Source organism: Primulina eburnea, chromosome 4 (assembly GCF_022965805.1).
Source record: "Primulina eburnea isolate SZY01 chromosome 4, ASM2296580v1, whole genome shotgun sequence".
Taxonomy (NCBI): domain Eukaryota; kingdom Viridiplantae; phylum Streptophyta; class Magnoliopsida; order Lamiales; family Gesneriaceae; genus Primulina; species Primulina eburnea.
The window spans coordinates 10,278,731-10,292,974 of NC_133104.1; the positions used below are offsets into that span (position 1 = coordinate 10,278,731).

At 35.9% G+C, this 14,244-nt stretch overlaps 1 protein-coding gene across 3 annotated transcripts; it reads right to left on the reverse strand.

The window, feature by feature from the left end:
• Positions 1 to 4,558: 4,558 nt before the first annotated feature.
• On the reverse strand, positions 4,559 to 13,247 carry LOC140830874 (methylthioribose-1-phosphate isomerase). 3 transcript variants are annotated; one of them, XM_073194408.1, is made up of 9 exons: positions 13,049 to 13,247; positions 12,922 to 12,977; positions 7,710 to 7,868; positions 7,526 to 7,625; positions 6,473 to 6,615; positions 6,170 to 6,275; positions 5,278 to 5,416; positions 4,916 to 5,184; positions 4,559 to 4,826 (listed from the first exon to the last, which is right to left on the reverse strand). In XM_073194408.1, the coding sequence occupies exons 1-9, from the start codon at positions 13,127 to 13,129 to the stop codon at positions 4,746 to 4,748; spliced, it is 1,134 nt and encodes a 377-aa protein (XP_073050509.1). In that variant the 5' UTR covers positions 13,130 to 13,247; the 3' UTR covers positions 4,559 to 4,745. The 3 variants fall into 3 exon arrangements, with proteins under 3 accessions (XP_073050509.1, XP_073050511.1, XP_073050510.1); XM_073194410.1 differs by lacking the exons at positions 12,922 to 12,977; positions 13,049 to 13,247 and adding an exon at positions 9,466 to 10,378; XM_073194409.1 differs by lacking the exons at positions 12,922 to 12,977; positions 13,049 to 13,247 and adding an exon at positions 9,201 to 9,319.
• Positions 13,248 to 14,244: the final 997 nt, after the last annotated feature.

Consider the following 14,244-nt stretch of genomic DNA (forward strand, 5'->3'; position numbering starts at 1 on the left):
GGTATTGGTCACAGTTTTAGCTCTCACTTTTTCATGCTCATTTAGCATTAATATATCTCTCTCTTAAGTTTGCTCTCCGGACTGACTTAAGAATCAAAGGGTCGCAGTCGGAAAACTCTCCAGCGCACCCTAACCTTATTACTTTCTGTGCAAAAATCAGAATTCTGACCCGACCCCAATCAGCAGTGAAGATTTGAAGATCCGCTCTCCAAACCGAACCTGAGGTAAAATTTTAGTATCATCAATTGACGCCGTCTATGAGAAACTGAAGAAAAAGAGATAAGTTGGTAAATCAGAGAGAAGAAGAAATATGTTTCATCGTCGAGAAAACCTAGGAAATTAGAATCGTGAGGTTAAGCACCACGAAGAGGAATACCATGAAGAACAGTCTCGTGAGGAACCGAATCATCTGAACAGTTCATTCTCTTCCATGCAAGAGTGGATGTTGGTCTTCCGCAGAAGAGCCTTTGGTTTTCTTCTGAACAATTTATGGTCTTTCATGGATGAGCCCCTAATCTTCCCCAAACTAGTTTCTGGTCTTCTCGGGAAGAGCCAATTCTAGTATTCCTCGAAAAACTCTTTAGTCTGCCTCCGAGCACACCTTGGTACTGTACGAAAGAACCCTTATTCTTCCTCAAGAGTGCCTTTTATCTTCAATGGAAGGGCCCTTGGTCTTCCTCCGAACAGCTCATAAGGTCACATGTTGGTCTGACCCAGAAGAGCGCATTCTCGTCTAACCCAGAAGAACGCATCCTCGTTTTCCTGGGAAGAGCACATCTTTGTCTTATTTGGAAGAGCACATCATGGTCTTACTCTGAACATCTCATCTTGCTCTTACACGAAAGAGCACATTCTAGTCTTTCCTGCAAAACCACATCGTGAAGGGCTCATCATGGTTACCCTTGGAAGAGCCGGTTCTTATCATTTTCAAAAGAGGGTATTCCTTAAGATCTCCCCCATTAATACACTTTATTACATTGGTCATACAGTTATTTTTGAAACGTCTGATGTGGTAACTTCATCCAACACAATAAGCTGTAAGCTCGACACTGTTTGGCCATCTTGAAAAGATGCATCCGGAAAGAAAAAATACAAATAGTTCACGAATGTGGCATTCAGCAAAGCTCGACCCCAGCTTGGCACCTGTGTAAGATCACGAACGTGGCATTCATAACTACAAAGCCCACGAATATGGCACACATCCAAAAGTCCGACCCCAGCTCGACACTTTGTAAGACCAAGAATGTGACATTCATAAAAAGAAAGCCCACGAATATGGCACACATCTAAAAGACCGAGCCAGCTCGGTACTACATAGGCCCACGAATGTGGCATTCATAACGAGAAAGCCCACGAATGCGGCACACATCCAAAAGCCTGACCCCAGCTCGGCACTATGTAAGACCACAAATGTGGCATTTATAACGACAATGCCCACGAATGTGGAGCACATCCAAAACCCAGACCCCAGCTCGGCACTATGTAAGACCACGAATATGGAATTCATAACGACAAAGCCCATGAATGTAGCCCACATCCAAAATCCCAACCCCAGCTCGGCATTATGTAATGACCATGAATGTGGCATTAATAACGACATATCCCACGAATATGGTACATTTTAAAAAGCCCGACCCCAGCTCGATACTATGTAAGACCACGAATGTAGCATTCATAAATACAAAGCCCACGAAGGTGACACACATCCAAAAGCCCAACCCTGCTCAGTAATATGTAGGACCACGAGTGTGGCATATATAACGATAAAACCCAGGAACGTGGCACACATCCAAAAGCCCAATCCCAGCTCGGCACTATGCAAGACCACAAATGTGGCATTCATAAAGAAAAAGTCCACGAATGTGACACACATCCAAAAGTCCGACCCCAGCTCGGCATTATGTAAGACCACAAAGGTGGCATGCATCTAAAAGCCCGACCACCAGCTCGGCACTATGTAAACCCACGAATGAGACATTCATAAAAGCAAAGCCCGCGGACATGGCGTGCATCTAAAACCCAGAACAACAGCTCGGCATTATGTAAGCTCACAAATGTAGGTTTTATAAAAACAAAGCTCAAAATTTTGGTTGCAAGTGAAAGGGCTCGGACAACCATCTGGTTCAGGTTTTTATTTAATTACTTAGCCAAATATGGGTTTCAAGTTAAAAGGGCTCGAACAACCATCTTGTTTGGGTTTTTATCTAATTAGTTAGACAAATTTTGGTTTCAAGTTAAAAAGGCTCAAACAACCATCTGGTTTGGGTTCTTTATTTCCTTACTTAGGCAAATTTTGGTTTCAAGTTAAATTTAGTTATGGAAGATCCGGGCTCATCTGCTCGGGACATGGTCAAATATAAATAATCCAGTAATTCTTGTACGACATATTCATCAGGGGAAGACATCTTATGGCTTAGGTCTAGAGCGAATGATCTTACTGAGGGGAGTCAGAGGTTTAGTGATCAGGAGTGAATCATGTTGTTCGGGAAAGCTCTCGGAATTTTGACAGAGTAGGGGCTCAAAGAGAATAAACGTAAGAATGAGGGGAAAATATTCTTCTATTTATACCGGGAGAAAATTCATACTAGCCGTCCGATCAACATAAAATCAAGGGTCTGGATTTTCTTGAAGAGACGTACAGTTGCCTCGGAAACTGAGCCGCCATGAGATATAGGTCGTCCATTTATTTTCACTCGGATCAGGATCCGCACTGTTCGGGATATCGTGTAGGGCTGAATCAGTACACAATAGACAATAAGGATTAGTTACATAGGGATCAGGATCCGACCAGATTTTTTATTCTAAAATTCATACTTTTTTAGACTAAATGAGGAGATACTATCGATGCCCCCTAGATATAGTACACATGGGCGAATCTAAGCCCATATCAAGACAATCCCTAGTCCACATTCCCTAGCCCTGTCAGGATTCCAAGCTCACAACTTCTAGCACTATCAGAAATATGAACCCATCAAGGGGCCATACAACTAGAAGTGCGAGCCGACTAAGGGGCTGGAAATCCGAGCCCTGATGCATTTAGGGAATGTGAAGACATTCTCATTAATAGATAACAGGTTCCGATAAATGCGAGATTCGGTTAAATCTAATCAAGATAAGATAAGAGTCCCAGCTGCAATGATCACAGAGTCATGATGTTTGAGGTCTCCTATATCAGGTAGGATTCTACCTCAGTAAGAGTCCTGCTCCAACAAGGTACCAAATCTTCTATCTCTATAAATTTCAGGTATTGGTCACAGTTTTAGCTCTTATTTTCTCTTGCTCATTTAGTATTAATATATAATTCTCTCTTAAGTTTGCTCTCCGGACTGACTTAAGCATCAGAGAGATCACGTCAGAAAACTCTCCAGCGCCCCTAACCCAATTTCTGTCTGTGCAGAACTCAAAGGTCCGACCCGACCCCAATCAGTTGTGAAGATTTGAAGACCCGCTCTCCACACCGAACTCGAGGTAAAATTCATCAAATTTTAAACTATTGTTTTCAAATATATTAAAATTTTCTTTTTACCTCCAAAGTGAAATGTAAGTACCATTGACAATTGCATATGATCATATATTTATTATTTCTAAATTTTAAAAATATTTGTATCTAGATAATTTTTAGTCTTAGATTCTTAAATTTTTTTTAAAATCTTTAAGTAAAAAATTAAATGTAATTAAAATTAAAATATGCAACTTAATTAACTCTCACGTATTTTAAGTTGTTGTTAATTGGTCTAAATGGTTTGTATCTTTTGAATTTTTATTTTTTGTTATAAATCATTCTACAATTTTTTTAATTATAATAATATATTTAAAAATTATCAATCAAAGATAATATTTCAAATTAATTTTTTTTAAAACATATTAATCGAAATAGTTTAGAAAGAATTTGATCAAGCACAATTGTTTTGGATGTTCATGATATATTTTGTTATTAATATATATTTTGATCTTGCCCACGTTGATTTGAAGAAACAGATATATGAGTTATTTCTCATTCCATTTTTTAATTCGAATAATTTGAAATATATAAATCTATGGAAATTATGGCCAGTTTTGTGATTTAATTTTGTTATAACAAGAGACCATACGTTGACCATCTTGCTTAATAAATAGAAATATATATAATATGAACTATCCAAGTTTTTTTTTAATAAAATAAGTGTCAACCATTCTGATCGAATAATATTTTTTATATTTGGGGAGACTGAATATTTATGACGTATTATAAGATTTTCTTTCATTACATGGATATTTCAAAGTAAATAAATAAAAATGGTAAGGGCAGTTACGTAATTTAAATTTAGAAGGATATAAACCGGAACGTAATTCAATAAATTTTCGGTCCATTAGAACCTTGGTTTTGATTTCGATTTAGTTTTACCTCTTCGTTTTTTTATTGGTATGATTTATAATATATATTAAGTCACAACTATTATATCTCTCACTAATTAATAATTAAAATAGTCGGAATAATTTATTTAGTAGACGGACACATTCCCAAAGAAATTTGGCTAAGTTAAAAAAGTTCAAGTTCAAACAAAAAGAGCTTCTCGAATACAACAAGCCAATGGTAATAGCTTTATAGATAGCATACCAAGTTTCTAGTACATATGCGATTGATACATGTTTCGGAACAAGTTCATTCATTCGAAACCGATTATGTTCGTCTGCACCAAATTAAAATTGCCATGGATCATAGAACCAAGAAAGAAGTACCTTGGTACCATCTCGATGGCATGCATCTAATACGAGCTGCTCGCTGCCACCTTTTCTATGAAACCCCTTATGTCAAAAGAATCAGTCCCTTCTCTCGTGATAACACCCTGTGATTTGCAAATGGGCATACTAAGAAACGGAAGGCAAGTGTGTGGTATGTATGTGATGTACGAGAGAGAGTCTGACAAAGAAATACCTTTTCCGTGACAATGGCGCTAATAACAGTAGCTGGGGTAACATCGAAGGCTGGATTCCACACAGAAATTCCGGAAGCAGCCACTTGTTCCCCCATTCCGCCATGTGTATGGAGCAACTCTTTTGCAGATCTTTCTTCTATAACGATTTCTTCTCCAGAAGAGATGGATGAATCGATGGATGTGAGAGGAGCAGCTACATAAAATGGGATACCATGATGCAAAGCAGACAGGGCAAGGCTGTAAGTTCCGATCTTATTGGCAGTATCACCTAAAAATTCCAATGTTGATTTCAGCACTGAATGATTCATTTCTTTTAGCATTGGAACAAAAAATGTGGGCCAAAGATGCATTTTTTAGGTACCGTTAGCTGCCACTCGATCAGCCCCAACAATCACAGCATCCACTCGCCCAGCTTTCATTAATGCTGCAGCGGCAGAATCTGCTATTAGAGTTGCAGGAATGTTATCGTGCACCAACTCAAATGCAGTGAGTCTTGATCCCTGAATGGACCAAAAATAAAAATACAAAGTTCTTTAGGTTCAGGTCATTTGTAGGAGACATGAACCCAATGATTTTTAATCTTTGATAAACGTTTACACAAAAAGACATATCTTCATTTTAAAAATGCATACTAATGCTCAGATTAATAAAAAAAAGCCTTGAATAAAAACTTTTGAGCAGAAATATGAAGTGGATATTTAAGGCACCAACACTGTCTCACATCCAACTTCCGAATCCTGAAGCATGGGATGAAAAACGAATGAGAGTCAACTCCAAGTGTGCACAGGCTATGACCGCAACCGGATTTACCTGAGGGGCTAACCACGGGGAAGCTCGGCCTCTTCCATGGTTGGTCAGGCGAAGCTTAGATTACTAGGTTAACAAAAAAAGGAGCAGCAAAAAGAGAAGAAAGTACAAAATTAGCCAGTTCACATGCCACATTTCTGGATTTGAGACAAAACGGTGTCCCTTGGTTTAGATTTTATGCAGAGTAGGCAACAATTGGCCAGTACAGACGGATTGTTAACAAAGAATTAGCATCAACAAGTCACAATATGCTACCATCTTATATTTGTCTAGCTCCAAGTATACAAGTACACGAAGTAACTGGCAGAAAAACATTCTAACAATTTTGAGTTTTATCATTCTTCAAATGTTGACTTGAAATTCTGATTCCAACCTTTTTGCAACTCCAACCAATTACATAGGTTTTCTTCACAATGTGCAAGAGATTATGAAAAAATAACACTAACTTGATTAAAGGGGCGTGTCTCAGTACAGTAAGCCCTCTCCAGAACCCCTGTCTCGTGAAGTGAACGGATCACACCTAGAGCAGTTCCATATCCCGCTGTTGCTAGACTGTTTAAACAGTTGAACAGGCAGTTGAACAATTCTACATGGATTCATATCATTGGAATGTAGAATGGCACAGCATGAAAAATGAAAGAGCAATTTTACATGGATTCATCAGATTCATATGATTGGAATGTAGTATGGTACAACATGAAAAAAAGAAATCATATCCCATATATGGACAGGACGAGGGAGAGAGGTACCTGCCAGTGTTACAATGAGTCAAAACAGAAATCTTCCTCCTATCTGTCTGCTGCTTCTGAAGAAACCTAGCTCCAAAGTGTCCAATTGCTTTATTAGAAGCAACATCATCTTCAAGCATGATTTCAGCAGCTTCAATGCAAGCCTTTAGAAAAAAATATTAGCTCACCAGAAAGAAAGCTAAAATGTTCTGCTTTTCCAGCTACTGACATGAAGATGAAAGAGAAAATGCAGTCAAATGAAAATTTTCTTCTTTTTTGGCCCAATAGAGCCAAGTTCAATGAATGAAGGGGTGGCTGAATTTTAATCATTACAAATTTAGTTAAAGAGAGAACACAACACTGAACATAGTTTATGTGGCTTGACCATGAAGGCAGACACCACCAAATTAGTTATCAAATTGGCCGATTTGAATTCTATAAATTTTTATCAATTTTTTTTTTTGCATAAAAAAAACATGGTTAGTGTTTGGCAGCAACAACAATGTTGAGGATTTAAAATTCCTCTTTCGAACCCATTACATTTCATCTTGAAATTGTGACATATGAAATTTCTTCTGGAGGTGTCATTTCATGTTCACATATTTTCAAATCAATCCACTGAGACTCCTTTATTAAATAAAAACAAATTTATTCAAACATAGGCTTATTTTGTTTCTCAATCGAGGGGTATTATAAAGGAAAATGATCAGATATACAAATTTCAAATGATACCATTCTTAGGTGGATTTAAAATCAGTATAATTGACACAATACCTTAAGTTGGGATAAGAGGAATTTGAAGTTTATTAAATTTAAACTCATCCAAACAAATAACTGAAATCAATGATTTTAAATTCTTCAAGGCTTCAATCCAATTACACCCTTGGTTAACTTAAAATCATCGTCCATATACATAGAAGAATATAGACAGAGATAGCTAAAGTATAACTTTCTTAAAAAAAATAAAATCCTTCAAAATATATAATAATCTTAATAATATCAGATAATATTCGAGAATTTTTTTTTTCATTTTGAAGAAGGGCCCATATCTACACAAATAAAACGGCATCAAACCTGAAAAACTGTCTGTGCTTCTGAAGCATTGGCAGCTACTTTCTGTACAAGTTCCTTGAGTTTAGTTGCAGCATCTGAAAGATTTACAGCAGTCGGACGGCTGCAAATTATATACAACAATTTCTCAATTTAAACCATAAGTTAGCATGAATATGTATTGAAGCTGGGGATGCATCATGATAACCTGCTCACAAGATAATCCAATTTATTGCTTATAAATATCGCTGCATCATTAGGTGTACCATTAAAATTCCTTAAATTAGAAATTTCTACTGCCAAGGAGAGAGAAGCCGTTATTGCAATGGCTGGGGCACCACGAACAACCATATCACTTATTGCAGCCCTGAGAAAGCAGAGTCTTAGGGATCACAAAGAATAATATTTGAAATCAGTGCAAATAAATTGACCGCGAACAGGTAATAGCTGATAATTACACTTGGATTGGATAGGGGTGTAAACAAACCGAACCAGATCATTAACTTTTCGAGGCGACTCAAAAAATATTTGATATTCGTATTTGAATTTATCGAATTCTATCCGAACTCGAACACATTCGAACTTTTCTTCGAATCTAACTCGAGCCCAAATTATATTGTTTGATAGTTCGCAAGCATTGATATTATATTAATATATATATATATATATATTAAACAAATAGATTCGAGCCTTTCGATTATTTATTTTCGAACCATAATTCAAATAGCTAGAGAACATTTCTAATATTTCGAGCCGACCTCGAACTCGATCCTGATTATAACCGAACTCGATCCAACAAATTTAAATTTTTTGAGCTTCGAATCGAGCTCGAGCTCGACTATATCTATTTTTAGCTGAATTCGAGCCTTAAATTTTCAACATATTCGATTTGATTTGGTTTGTTTACTCCCCTCGACTTGGACAAGCATATCGAGGTATACATGAAACTTGCTTGGAGATTCCAGTGCTTAGGTAGGACATGAACCTTTTTTCCAAATTTACTACCAAAATTTGTCTTTATTATTATATCATGTAAAATAAGCACACCAACATGTGCAAACAACTTTAGCTGTAAAGCATATGCTTCAACAAAATTCCATTGTCATATCAAGCTCGTCCCTCACTTAACACTAGTATGACACAAGCAATACATAAAAAAAGTTAATGGTTTTTTAAAAAGTTTCATAATATACAGGAAAAATTTATAATTAAGATCATGAAACTAATTTTAGAGGTTTGACAAGAAAAAAGATTGTTTGTAGAAGACTGAAGTGTACAATCAGAATTCCAATTTGCAGGTTGTGAGAAGTCTTTTGCTCAATTCACAGTATATATAGATAGTAAGAATAAATGAATTTCAGAAGCCTACATATATATACAGGTTACAATAGTGATGCACATTTGGTAAACCAAGAAACTAACATAATGATATTGTTATAAGCATAGTTCATAACTTCATATTGAGTTCTTAGACACAGAATTATCTCACGTCATTTATCACTTTTTAATTGTATTTTTTTCAGTGATTTCAAATTGAAGGTCCCTTAATTGTATCGTCCACATATTCTGCATACTCTGAGTGGAGTTAAGAGTATATTTCAGCTTAGACATAATCTTAGATATGTTTTAATTGTGATTAGACTATAAGTTACAATCAAGAGGTGTAAAGGGCGACCTGAAAGGGTTCAAAATCACTAACTTCTTGTAGGTTTCTTCTAAAATGGAAGAATATGGCAATAGGAGGATTACGTCATCTTCAACCTCTATAATATCTCTTATCACTTTACTCAGGGTGGCTGCAAATGTGGGCTTAGCGACCCAAAAAGTTTCGTTTTCAAAAAATTCACCATTGCAATCTATAAGTTTACATGTAGAGATTGAACCTGAGTGCAATAAATTGATGCAGGGTTCAAAGAAAAAGGAAGGAAAAAGATGGAGGGGAGAGACCGGGGGTGTGCACGAACCCTCTGTCAGTGCGTGTGCACCTGGGGCGCGGCCCAACGCCTGCTAGCTGTCGTCCAGCTTTTGCTTTTTACTTTTTTCATGTTTTCAAAGGCTATTTTGGTATTCTTCACACATTTTATTTCAAATTTAAATTTAACTTAATAACTAATGTCATATTTAAAAATACATATAGAAAATTTGGTATCATTAATCGGGTGTATAACGGAAATTTTAAAAAAAATTGTCAATATATATCCTATACAATTTCTCATTTCTCTAACTCACTATCTAAACTTCTCGACCATTTCTCAACAAAATATTTATATCTTATCCTAAATGGCTGAAAATTTTATTTGTTCATTCAACAAATTTTTCGGCTCTCCAAATGCCAAAAAAAATGCAAGCTCTCAAAATTCTTAAACTCGTTCCATCATACATGATACAACACAATTTTCATAAAATATTCACATTGTTTCAAATGTCTTCCCCGATGCTCTGTTTTTTTATGCTTCTGGACGATTATTATGCTGTCATGAATGACCAATTTATGACGCAATCCTCTTCTCCTCCACCACCATCGAGCACGCCGTCAAGCGAATTTCGACGGACGAGTGTGGGAGGAGCTTTATTCGATAGAAATCTCACAACACCAATGTCAATGCTAGGCTCTCAATTTTTACCACACTCGAGAGAACCAGGGATAGAAAATATTAACCCTAAGGATAAGGAGGATGACAAAGAACCGAATGTCTCTCGTAACAGAGTTAAGATTATATATCCAATCGAGAAAAAGAGTTCCTTGCAAGAGCTTGGTGTACTACTACCAATGACCCAAAAGTCGGCAACGCATAAAGAATAGACATTTTTGGCAAAGTACCTCCACCTACTATAATAACAATCTGCATGTTGGTACGCGTACGAGAAAATAGACGGCGATAAAGTCACATTATTATTGGGTTGCCAAATGTTTGTAAGTTTTCAGACAATCGGGCCAGTGGTGCAAGTGATGCTGACGTTTCGGGATGATACAACAATCGGGCCAGTGGTGCAAGTGATGCTGACGTATTAACATCTACACATGATACGTGGAAAAAGGTACACAAGAATAAGGCATTCAAGTAGGAACACATGTGGAATATTATAATAGAGACGAGGACTTCCGAAATAGGGGCGCATACTTCTTCAACCAATCAGGATACCGATGGAAACTCTGAAATCTGCCCATGCCCAACAGAGCAACAGAGGGAGAAAAGAAATAGCAAATCCAAAGTCACAGAAGACGAATTTCTAGTGACCGTTATTGTTTTTTATATTTAATTGTGGTGAATGCTCATATTCAGTCTCTACTGAAGTTGTTTCCATAAACTTAAACATCGCTCGAGTAGAATATGCATCAACTCTAAAGTATTATCAAGAAATTTTAGCGTCTTAACAATCTTTCCATAAAAATCAATTTCAATAAAGAATTTTTTAGTTGATTTTTAATGGTTTATTCAACTCCATCTAGAGCATTCCACTAAACTGGGACCAACATAAGTTTTATCCACTTCGTGATCTTGGCGATTAGGGCGACTGCAAGTCTGCAACAATAAACCCTTAAATTCAACTTCATCGCATCAAAATTTAAAAACACACAATGTATGTTCCCGTGATTGGGAAGTCCTTGCCTTTCGTACTTTGTTATAATCTTCCACTCGATTACATTTTTCCAAATATCATGTGTAGCGACTAATACATCAGAGTCACTTTCACCACTGGCTGATTGTTGAAGAAATAGTTGTACCATCCTGAAAACTTAACAACATCGGGTATAACCCAATTCACGTGACTTTATCGACGTCCATTATCTTGTAGGCGTGCCTGCAGACCAATTTTTATTAAAGTAGATGGCGCTATTTTGCCAAAAATATCTACTCTTTGGAGCATTACAAACTTTTGGGTCATTGGTAGTAGTGTCACAAGCTCTTACACGATAATTTTCTTCCTCGGTTGACCATATCACCTTAACTATGTTACAAGAGAAATTCCATTCTTTGTCATTCTCCTCATCATACTTGGTGGTAATATTTTATATCCTAGGTTCTCTCGAGTCTATCGGATCCAGATCCTCCCACACTCGCAGACTTGCCTGTCGAGATACACTTGACGGCATGATCGATGGTGGAGAATGAGAAGATGCTTGAGAAGGGGTGGCATCATAAACTAGCTACCCAATGCATCATAATAATCGGCCGGAAACATGATTACGCAGCATTAGAAACAACATTCGAACCAGCGGGAATATTTTGTGAAAATTGTGTTGGATAAGCAAATTGAGAATGGCTAGGATTAGGCGATTAGCACAAGGACGAGTTTGATAATTTTCAAGGGATTTCATTCTCTCTGTATTTGGAGAACCACAAAAATGTTGAATGAACTATTGAATTTTTCAGTCATTTAGTATAAGAATATAAAAAAAAATTTGTTGAGTGGAAAAGTTTTAGATAGTGATACAGAAATGAAAAATTGTATAGCATATTTATTGGCAAGTATTAAAAATAGCCATTGTATACCTCATAAAGTGAGAGCAAATTTTCAATTTGGTTTAAAATCTGACATCGATTATTAAGTTAAAAATAAAATTGAAATAAAATGTAAAAATAAATACGAAAACAGCTTTGAAAAAATGAAAATAAGAAGGCCCGTAGAGAATTAAGCCCCATAGGTAGGATGATTGTACGATGTTGAGAAGCCTGCACCCAAGAGAAGCTTCTCCCCACTTCGGACCCTCGGAGAGCTTGTCAGTCCTGAGACGAGCTCTGGTCAGGAATTTATATCTATACTCTCGCAATCTTCACCTTTCGCAACTTCGAACTCAAATATATTATTTCTAATGGTTGTACGAATTGTTATGGTGGCTACAGCACTGAAAATGCGCCGTCAATCCACAGTCTTCCTGCGACAATTTGATTTTTTTTCATCTACAAATGACAACGATGAGTCCTAATCTAACGTGGGCAATTTAGAAGACAAGAAAGAGGTGATGAATCAAGTAGAAGATTTGAGCAACAAAGGTAAACAGCATATATCTTTTTATCAACTTTGTCGATTGGTTTGTGGGTACTGATTGTGAGCTTAGTAGCTTGTTATATATTATGCATAGAATTAAAACTACATATAAAGGGCTATTTCAAGAACTTGAATTTGCTCCCGTAAATTCAAACATTGCTCGAGCATAATATGGATCAACTCTAAAGTATTATCAAGAAACGCCAAGAGTCTTAACAATCTTGGCATAAAAGTCAATTTTAAGAAAGAAATTTCTCATGGTTTATTCAACCCCATCTACACTATTCCGTTAAACTGTGACACTTGTTTGATCTTGGCAATTAAAAAGGCTATTCATTAAAAAAGTGAAGTTCAGTAAAAAAAAAATTGAAGTTCCATAAACATCAGCACAGTTATCAAAACTGGAAACTAATAATATTGAGTTTTACCATCCATCTTTGGAGTCTTGGATATCGACATAAGTGGTCTCCAGAGGAAGCTTTCTCTGCTCAGAAAACAGCGTGAAAATTTTCAATAAGAAAGTTCAGTTTTGAATTGAAGAAAAGAGGTACTTACTTGATCCAATAACTGCAGTGAACCGTCTTTGTAGCGTATCGACCGCAACAACCTATCTTGTTCAACCCCATCAGTTCCCATAGCAAATCGGAAACAAAATACGAGCAGAAAATTGGAGAGGAACAGGCAATTTTCCTATTCTTTACCCTAATTGTGGGAGAGAGATTGTACATGACATGACAGCCCACGAACAGGGCAGGCCACCATTTCATTTGTTTTTTTTATTATTATTATTATTTATAAAATGGTGGAGAATTTTTCCTTTTGTTTTTTGAATTTGAATTAATAATTTTGAAATATGGGATTTAGAAATTAATCAGTGTTTTATTTAGAGTCCGTTTGGTATCAAAAATTTTTTGATTAAAAAAGTGTTTTTTTTAAGTTGGCTTTTAAAAGTGTTTTTTTTAGGTTATTGAAAAAGCTAGTGGAAAAAAATCTAAAATAGGGCTTTTAAAAAAAGCTCTAATTTCAACTTAAAGTGCTTTTTTAAGCACTAGAAGCCCACCCAAACAAGTTAAAAAATTAAAAAATCACTTTTTTTAAAAAAAAAACACTTTTTTAATTGTAGTTTCTTATACCAAACGGACTCTTACTTACTTCATAGATATTAAAATTGAAATCATATTAATTTTTAATAACAAATATTAAAATCATTATTTTTTAATAAATAAATAAATAAATTATATTTTGTTTCAATTCTTTTGGTTCCCAATTATAACGTTGGAGAAAATTTAAATTTCAAAACTTTTATTTAACTGAGTTTTCTTTTAAACAATGATTTATTAATATCGAATGTTTCTATTATACAATGTTGGCAAAACTTTTCATTTGCATATATACAACTGAGTAAATTAAATTTATATTCACTTCAATGAAGTTAATTTTATGATCATAAATAAATTTGGCTAAAAAGATGATAAACTATGAGAATTTGAGACTACTAGGGAAATGACACCTAATAATAGTGCACATAAGACGACACTTTTTTGACAAAAACTTGTGTGAGACGGTATCACGGACCATATTTGTGAGACAGATATCTTATTTGGGTCATCCATGAAAAATATTACTTTTTATACTAAGAGTGTTATTTTTTATTGTGAATATCGGTAGGGTTGACTCGTCTCACAGATTAAGATCCGTGAGACGATCTCACATGAGACTCACTCCACTTTCTTACTGTATAAAATATGGAT